The sequence below is a fragment of the Orycteropus afer genome, unplaced genomic scaffold, assembly GCF_000298275.1.
Source record: "Orycteropus afer afer isolate SDZICR_OR568_19922 unplaced genomic scaffold, OryAfe1.0 scaffold00150, whole genome shotgun sequence".
Classification (NCBI taxonomy): domain Eukaryota; kingdom Metazoa; phylum Chordata; class Mammalia; order Tubulidentata; family Orycteropodidae; genus Orycteropus; species Orycteropus afer.
The window spans coordinates 870,309-880,269 of NW_006921737.1; the positions used below are offsets into that span (position 1 = coordinate 870,309).

At 43.2% G+C, this 9,961-nt stretch overlaps 1 protein-coding gene across 1 annotated transcript in view; it reads right to left on the minus strand.

Annotated features, from left to right (window-relative positions):
• ABHD2 (abhydrolase domain containing 2, acylglycerol lipase) overlaps positions 1 to 9,961 on the minus strand; it is a 95,279-nt gene that overhangs the window by 18,016 nt on the left and 67,302 nt on the right. Inside the window, exon 4 of the mRNA XM_007946092.1 lies at positions 3,169 to 3,352. Coding sequence (XP_007944283.1) covers positions 3,169 to 3,352 — 184 coding nt within the window. The remainder of the gene's footprint in view (positions 1 to 3,168; positions 3,353 to 9,961) is intronic.

The following is a 9,961-nucleotide window of genomic DNA, read 5'->3' on the forward strand; positions in this document are numbered from 1 at the left end:
TATGGATTTTCAAAGAATGTTATCATCTATCTATCTCCAAAATAAAAAGTAAAGTTCTTTTTAAATGCCTTTATTTCTAATCAATGTTAACATTCACTAATAATAAGGTATTATCCATACCGGCTCCCCAGCCATCTGCTCGTGAGGGATCTGTCAAAAGAATTTTAAAAGATGTTGTGGAAGGTTCACAGATTTTTAAATAACTTAGGAAAGGTCCCAAACAAAACAGGAATTTATAATTATGTTCACAGCAACTGATTAAGTAAGAAAGAATCAGGCCAACTATTTCATGCTGCTCCTAGTAAGCTCAACTTTCCAGTTTGTATTTTGCAAAGAAGAGTGAACCAAATGTTGATTAAAAGGAATTGAAGTCTGAAGCAAATGAACTGAGGGAAAGAATGCATCTAACAACCAAATGAATCCAAACCTCCTGGCTCAAATAAATGACATCTGAGTGCTGAGAGGCCATGAGAACAGCTGAACAGCTTTCCTGTGGTGCTTGAGAAAATATGGAGGATGCTAACCAAAGAGAGGGTTCTGTAAGAATGAGAACTGGCCAGCATGATCCTAACACTCAAAAAGGAAAGAAAAGGGAGGGGTACTATGAATTAAGATTGGTGATGAATTTATGTTTTGTGGATCTATATGATGTCCTTGAAGATATAAAAGAAAACTTACAAGTAGTATGTTAATAAAACATTAAAATTAAAGTACATTGACTATTTCCAGAATACCACCACACCTACATAAGAATTATTTTGACTCTGGGAGTTCCCTTCTAGACTTTGCCCATATACAATTATATTTTTACATAAAGGCCTTCTCTCCTACTTTGAATATACACATTATGGCATGTTGTATATTTTCTTGACTTTTTAAAAGAAAAGCTTCTTGTTTTCCACCAAGTTAGTATATCATGATATACTTAAACCAAAAACCCATTGCCACTGAGTCAATTCCAACTCATAGTGACCCACGGGGTTTCCAAAACTGTAAATCTTTTACGGAAGTAGATTGCCTCATCTTCCTTCTGCAGAGCAGCTGGTGGGATGAACCACCCACCTTCTGGCTAGCAGCCAAATGCCTTAACCAGTATGCCACCACAGCTCCTTGCTATCTCCTATGCTGGACATCCAGATTATTTCTAACTAGATGGTAATACTAGATGGTAATACTAGATGGCACTACTAGATGTTAATATTGCAGTTGGGTGGAGCCCCTAAGGTGGGAATGATGACTGGACATCAAGGACAAGAAAGGACATTTCTGACCTCTCCAGGACAAGTCTGGGAAGAATCTGGAACCTCAGGAAAAGGAAGGGACACAGACAGACACATGGACAGTGCTAGGCAGATGGGGTCATCTGGGCCCAGCAGGCTGGCTAGGCTGGCCAGGCATTGAACAGGGTTGCTGCCTAATACCATGCCTCTTCCATGTTTCAGTGTATCATAAAATGTGAGCTTGTTTAGCAGCAGGTAGACTTTGCTACAGGGACTGGTGGTTCAATGGTAGCATTCCTGCATTTCATGGGAAAGTGCTGGGTTTAATTCCTGGCCACTGTTCTTCATGCACAGCCACCACCCAACCATCAGTGGAAGCTTGTGTGTTGCTATGATGCTGACTGAACAGGTTTTAGTGGAGCTTCCAGATAAGATGGACCAGGAAGAAAGGCCTGGTGGTCTACCTCAGAAAAGCAGCCAAAATGAAAACCCTATGGATCACAAAAGCCCGATCCACCACTGGCCATGGGGGTTGGTGCAGGGCCGGCCAGCTGGCTTCTCTGTGAGCCTCAACTGCCTCTGGCTATGTGGGAAGTGCACTACTGGGATGAGAAGTCGCAGGCTGGGGATCACTGAACAAGCAGTTCTCCAGATTCAGTCAGGAGGAATTTACCAGAAGGATGAGCTCCTGTGTGGCCCCCTCGGAAGCAGACGAGCCCTCCCTGCTCCACCTCAGTGTAAAGGAAACATGGCTGCCACCGTTCCAGTGCTGAAAAGGCTTATTACTCACTCATGTGCCTCCGCAGGAAAAAAAAAAAAAAAAAAAAGGTCACCCTGATTTATCATAAGGAATTGTCCCCCTCAGTGAGTAAAACTGGTTAAAATGTTGAGGGGACTTGAGCCCTCAGCACCAACACACGTAGGGTGATGGTGTTTCCCTGACCTGCCACTAGTTCTGCTGTCCTGATATTGGCTTTCTGTGCCACAGAGGATAAAGCTGCCTCTTTTTCTCTTTCTTATATGAGGTTGATGTGATGATAGATAATATCATATATGAAGCTCTTTTAGATCCCAAGGAGAAGCTATTTAGACTGTTTATGTATTGCACTTCACAAGTTCTAATGTTCTACTTCTCAAACCTTCTTTGCTCCCACATCTTAGTTCTCCAGCCCAAGTGGCTGATCATGTGCTCTTGCCAACAGCAGATGGTGCTACTGCAGCAAAATAAAACCTAGCTGCTGTCAGTTAAGATTTTGTACCTTGGAAAAAAAAATTAAGAGAAACCATGTCCCACATCCTCCTAGTAATCAAATTCAATGCTCTCTGAACACCAAGTCATTGTTCACAGCGAGGACTCACCCCGTGGGAGTAACTGTTGGTGGGAGACCAAGGGGTGAGATAAATCTTGATCCAGTAGATCAGCTCTTTTGTGAAGATGTCTAGGATGCACACGAGAGATGAATACTTGAAGGTAAGTGCACAGATTACCACAGATCCCTTCTAGAGGTATCTGAGACTCACTCTTCCTTAGGGAGGAGGGGTCTGGGATTACGAGGCCTGGCTCTCAGATCCTCGCTTGCCAGTCTCCTGTGTTCTCTCAGAGACTATGGTTCTGCAAAACTCCTGAAGCATGAACAGATTATACATCACCTCATGGGGACTCCATAGGAAAATAGCAGCTATTAAGGGGTTATTCAGCTTACCAATTAGATACGATCCCACAATGCAGTGGCATAGCCCAGGTTTAAAGGATCTGATATGCCAATTCCAACACATGATATGGAAACAAAACAAGGTGAGCCCAAGACTCAGAAACTTCTGCTCTATCTGCCACAGTGTTTGCCCCAGTCTTCACGGATCAGTGTCTGGTGCACAAGGGCATCTCAATACATGAGTGCTAACTGCAGGACTCGATGGAAGGAAGAAGTGGGAACACGGGATTACTCACCTCAGTGCACTATATCCCTGGCAAACGCTGACACAGCATAGGACCCTTTCTTGGTTTGCTTGAGTCTCCCCCAAGTATTTGCACACGATGTTACCACCCAGGCTAAATCCCACGACAACCAGCTGGGTCAGGGGATATGTCTTCTTGATGTAGTTTACCATGGCTCCAAATTCCCACGTGCAGCCTGTGGGAAGAGGAGTAATAGCATCATTCATTGCAGGTACAATAAATATCAGAGAAAATGCAAGTTGGAGGGTCATTAAATGGGTGCCAATATACAGATAAAGAGACAGAGACGCTGCTCTTTGGTGACTTGGAAGAAAGTTCCCAGATGCCCCTTGGTATAAAGGAAGGATGGTATCAGCAATGCCCAAGAGTGGAGCCACATGCCTCAAACAGATGCACAATGCTCCTTGAAAGGTGGGTCATGAGAAACCTGTCAAGATACTCATGGAACTCAAAACAGATGTTCAGGTCATGCATGAGCCTGCCTGTTCACATGCAGATGTAAATAAAAGCAAAAGCAAAATCCTATGGGACCAACATCTTAGGCTACAAATTGGGAAGCTATGCCCATGTGTACAATGACTCATGGTATTAAGCACCAAGTGGATGTTATTTACAGGATCTCTTTGTCAGAGTGTGGGAGGGGACGAAAGGCAAACTTTGGTCCAGAGGGATGGCCAGTATGCTCTGCATGATTAGGGTAAAATGTTCTTGATGACGTGAGGGCCAGGGTGCCAAGGGAGGCAAACCCAATCAGGGACACACAGAAGGGACCTCTGAACAGAGAGGATGTTTGGGCCATGCTTGCCCCAGAGGGATGATCTCAGCTGGCATCCTTCCCCTTGGGAAGTTGTTGAAGCCATGTTATGTCTCAGCAGCTTTGCTAAGAGGAGGCTAACAGCCATATACAGATGAAGGAATTTATTGCATCCTTCTAAGGCCTAATTCCAGGCTCTGCAGGGAACCAAATGAAAAGAAAACCTAAATGGGGAAGTTGGGGATGTTGGCAAGAAGCATGTACAAAACAGATGATGAGGTTATACATTTACAATGGAAACATGAGTTGCTGATCTTGGCAACAGCTCATAGGTTCTGACACCCCTAATAGAATTGAACAGCTTCTTCCCTAACCCAGCAAGCCATGGGGACACTACCTTTTGAGCCTGGAGTAAGCTCCCCTTATATCTGTCTTCCTCTTTATAGTGGGATGCAGCCTAAGCCAGTCTAGCACAACCCCATGCAGAGTCTCTCAAACTGTAGTGTACACAGAATTTTATTTTATTTTTTTTTGCCTAGGGAGAGTATTAGAAACAAGCATTCCTGGGCTTCACCCTCAGAGAAGGTGATTCAGAAAGATGGGGGCTAGACCTGGGAATTTGCATCAAAATTTTTTTTCTGAGTAGGTAATTCACACACATGGTATGTGGTAAAAGGTAAGTTTCCTACATTCATTTTTTTAAAATCCATATTGTTGTTGTTAGTTGCCATCAATTCAATGCCGACTGACAACCCAATACGTGTCACAGCACAACTGTGTTCCATAGGGTTTTCTAGGCTGTGATGTTTCAGAAGCAAATGGTCCAGCCTGTCTTCTGAGGCACTTCGGGATGGTTTTGAACCATCAACCTTTTGGCTAGTAGTCAAATGCTTAATCGTTTGCACCACCCAGAGACTCTGTGTATGACCTTGCTTCATCCCTTTGCGATTATGTCTTAGAAACATTATGTATCATTACACATAAAGCTCCCTTATTCTTTTCAAACATGGCATAACATATACATAGGGATGTGTACAAATTGATGAATTTTCACGTTTACACCTATGTAACCATTGCCCAGATCAAGATGTAGAATATTCCCAACAGCCCTGGCAGCCCCCTCATACCTTGTCCTTAACGATATCCCCTATACCTTGACCGTCTGCAAGCATAGGGAGCTTCTGAGGCTTGAAAGGTGACAAAAGATGCTTAAGACTCAGGAAAAAGCCAAGAGTTGCTCCCTCTCTCCCAACATGGAAAGTCCCAGCCACCATCCAGAAGGAAGCCTGTGTCCCTATCCAATGAGACAGAAGAGCATCAAGTCTCTAATTCTCTCTCACACCTAGCAGAGGCTGGGGCACTTTGCAGGCCTTCCATAAACATCTGATGGAGTGAGTGGTTTCTGATGACAAGGCCACTGAGGGAACAAAAGCTTGTCCAGAGGGAACCCTGAACCCTCAATTTTAGATTTGAAATGTCAGACTTTTGTCCACAGCAAGGTCAGATTCATTCTAGTTTCTCTTTTAAGAGAGGTAGCAATGGAAGAAATATTTTACCCATGTTCTTGTTGTTGTTATGTGCCGTCGGGTTGGACCCGACTCATAGCGACCCCTCCTTGGATTTCCGAGGCAGTATCACTACGGAAGTAGATAGCCCCATCTTCCTTCCGAGGAGTGGCTGGTGGGTTTGAACCGCCAGCCTTCTGGTTAGCAGTCAAGTGCCTTAGGCACTACGCTACCAAAGCTCCCAATCTTAAGATGGGGAGCTGTGAAGAAAAAGAGAGGGGTTCTCAAATGCACTTGGCTGGCATCACAACTGCTTGGTACTACAAGTCAAAAATTCAGAAATCCTGTTAGAGACATTTATTTCCCTGCTTTGGGCCATGCTGCTATTGTTAGTTGCCATCACATGGCGACCCCATGCCCAAAAGAACAAAATGCTGCCGGGTTCTCTGCCATCCCCGTGATGCGTTATAGATTAGACACTGTGATCCATAGGGTTTTCACTGGCTGATTTCCAGAAGTAGAACACCAGGTCTTTTTTCCTAATCTGTCTTAGTCTGAAGTCCCTTTCAGCATTACAGAAACACGTAACCCTCCACTGACAGACAGGTGGTAGATGCATATGAGATGCACTGGCCAGAAATTGAGCATCATAAGCTTTGAAAACATGGCCTTTAAAGAGCCACACTGGTGCCATGGCTAAATAAAGGTGCTCTGCAGTCAGACTGCTGGGTCCTACCATTTACTGGCCCCAAATGGTCCCAACTTCTCTCTGACAACAAGCCACCCCTAGAGATCAAGGAAAATCTGTGGCTTCCAAGCTCCCTGTTGAAGCTGACTGCAGGAATACAATGGGGTCTGTACCTGCGTGCTTTTAACAAATACCCCAGGTGATATTTATCATCAGGAAATATGGAAAACACAGTGACTTTGAGCAAGTTACCAAACCCTTCTGGGCCTGTTTTTTCATCTGTAAAAGACAGGTAATGATGGAATTACCTTAGAGGATGGTTTAGAGGGCTAAATAAGTTGACATGCGTAAAGGGCTTAGACAGGGTCTGGAACATAACAAGCACCCAATGTTAGCTCTTCCTATTGTCATCATTATGGGTAGATTCCAACTCCTAGTGACCCCCTATGATAAAGCAGAACTGTCCCATAGGGTTTCGTTGGATGTAATCTTTACAGAAGCAGATTGCTAAATCCTTCTCCAATGGAGCTGCTGTGTGGGTTCGAATCACCAACCTTTCAGCTAGCAGCCAAGAGCTTAACCATTGTGCCACCAGGACTCTTTTTATTATTACTGACTGTGATTCTTCTTTCTTTAAAAAACATCATTTAAACAAGGAATTAATTGTAGTTTAACACTTCAAAAGGCTAGTCTGGATTTCTAGAAGACGTTTTCTAAAGCAGTGTTCTTCTATGTAATTGTACATTAGAATCACGTGGGGATCTTGTAAAACAACAAACCTCACCAGATGAATTAAATCAGAGTATCTGGGGTGGGACCTGGGCATGTACCCATGCCCAGGATCTTTTACAAGATTCTCAGGTGATTCCAGTGTGCCGCCAGCATTGAGAACCAGTGCAGTAAGGAACAAAGATCTCACAGTTTAGACAAATATAAAAAGCATGGGCCATTTCTTTTTAGACTTTCTTCCCTTCCTACTTGCAGTGACCAGCCTTTACAGATGGGGGTGCTGCTCAGCCTCTTTGAAGCATCTAAACAAAGGGTGTTGGCCTGCTAGTAGCTTTCCAAACATTGCTCAAAAAAGGGTTCCTGCAGTGGGCAGAGGTGCTGCTAGCAACCAAGCTCCCAGCAAGACAACCAGGAACTTCCTCCTGGTCTACCAATCACCTCACTGAAAACAAACTTCAAAGCCCTAAGTACATACAATTGCTATCTGGTAATCTTTCTTTTAAGGAGTGAATCTGAAAAGGAGCATCAAGGGTAAATATCAGTGCAAGAATGATACTCCAGTCCAGTGGTTCTCAAAGTGTAATCCCTGGATCAGCAGCATAACATCATCTGGGAATGGATTTGGGAAATGTAAAGTCTGGGTCTCACTTGAAAATATGGAGGTTGGGCCTAAATAGAGGGCTTGTTAAAACTCAGCTTTCTGGATCTGACCCTCAGAGTTTCTGATTCAGTGGGTCTGGGCTGGGAACCAAGAACATGCATTCGGAACATGTTCCCAGGTGATGCTGATGCTGCTGGTCCAGGAACCACACTTTGCTAGTTGACAGAAAAGCTGGATGAAATCCCCAATTTTCTGACTATGTTGTCTTTTAAAGGGGTAGTTCCAAAAGATGCTTCATGTGACTCATAGTTAAATAAATGCAAATTAAAACTACATCTAGAAATTATTTTCTACCACACGTATTAGAAAAGATCAAGTTTGACAAAACCCAAGACTGGGGAAGGTGTGGGTAACAGGAGTACTGGTCTGTCCACTGATGTGGGAATGTAATCTGTCACAGTCTTTGGAGGGCAAAGTGGCAACATCTATTAATGTTTTAATAAGTACAAACCTTTGGTCCAGCAATTCTACTTTTGGGGATTTTATATTACAGCTAAGGTCCTGGGTAGCATAAATAGTTTGTACTCAATTATTAATCTAAAGGTTGGCAGTTTGAATGCATCCCCATGGTGCCACAGAAGAAAGGCCTGGCCACCTGCTTACATAAAGATTATAGCCACGAAAACCCTATGATGCAGTTCTACTCTGTAACACACAGGGTCACCAAGAGTCGGCAGTGACTCAATGGCAAAAGTTTTGGTTTGTTTTTAAAATACTGTAGATATACTTGTATATGTGTGTAAAGATGTGCAAGAATGTTCACTGTAGCACTGTGTGTAGCAGCAAAAGACTGGAAACCAACTATATTTCAATCAAGAGAGGGCCGGTTAAACAGAGCACTACACTGCTGTGAAAAAGCCTGAAGTAGAGGCAGATCTGCTGACACAGAATAACATCCGAGCCATCTTAACAAGAATAATATCCAGAGGCAGACCAGTGAGGACGGCACAATCTCACGGATGTATGAGAGGGATGGGTGTTCAAGGGATTATATGTGCACACATAAACCAAACTCACTGCCATCGAGTTGGAGCCAATTCATAGTGACCCCTCCTTGGGTTTCTGAGGTGGTATCTCTATGAAAGTAGATTGCCCAATCTTTCTTCCAAGGAGTGGCTGGTGGGTTTGAACTGCCAGCCTTCTGATTAACAGTCAAATGATTTAGGCACTACGCCACCAGAGCTCCTATGTGCACACATCATGCATTGTATATTTGCCAGACAGAAATTCTCAACACATGTCTATTTAGTAGAAGAGAACTAAAAAGGAAGGGTGGGAGGGAGACTTAGTTGTACTCTTTTTCCTTCACCCAAGTTAATAAGGGTCTATCCTCTAGTTAGTTACCCTCCCTTCCCTTTCCACCCCTGGTAACCCTCAGGTATTTCTTTTTTTTTTGGTAAAACCCTTTTCTTGACCTTTTACAATAGCGGTTTCACATAGAATCTGTCCCTTTGTGACTGACTAACCTCCCTCAGCATAATGGCCTCTAAGTTCATCTATGTTATGGGGTGTTTCACAGATTCATCACTGTTCTTTAATGTTGTTTAGTATTCCACTGTGTGCATATGCCATTGTTTCTTGATCCACTCCTCCACTGATGGGGACTGAGGTTGCTTCCATTTTTTGCTATTGTGATTAGTGCTGTGATGAACATGAGTGTGCATATACCTGTGTCACCGCTCTTAATTCTCTACTTTTACTCATTGTACACAGACTTTTGTACTAACTGAATGTTTTAAAAATTTTTTATTAAAAATTTATTGTGATGAAATATATAACAAAACATTTGCCATTTCAGCCACTTTTGTGTGTATAATTCAGTGACATTAATTTTGGTCTCATATTGTACAACTATCACCACAACTACCACAACTATCACCACATCTTTTCATTCTATTTGAAAGTTTTTACCATGTGCACACATTACTTTTTAAATAAGAATCAGGCCAATTAAAAAATTTAAGAAAAATAATTTAAAAAAAAAGATGTTTCAACCCCTTCAGAGCAGCTTCAACTATGCCAAAGAAACCCAACACCTCACTCATGCCCCCACAGTGGTTGGTGCAGCTCATGCTGGGACCATTATTTATTAGCATAAGAAATGGTACCGAGGAACTTAACTGCTAATCAAATCCTTCTTTCATTCACTTCCTTAGGTTCCTGCCTAACTTCATTCATCCCTGGGCTAGTTATTTACATCTTATGTTTTGTTCTAACATTTAATGAGTCTCTATGAAATTATGGGAGCTCTGGTGGTGTAGTGCCTAAGGCATTTGACGGCTAACCAGAAGGCTGGCAGTTCAAACCCACCAGACCTCAGAAGGAAGATTGGGCACTCTGCTTCTGTAGCAATGTTGTTGTTGTTGTTGTTAAGTGCCGTCGAGTCGTTTCCGACTCATAGCGACCCCATGCACAGCAGAACGAAACACTGCCCGATCCCGCACCAG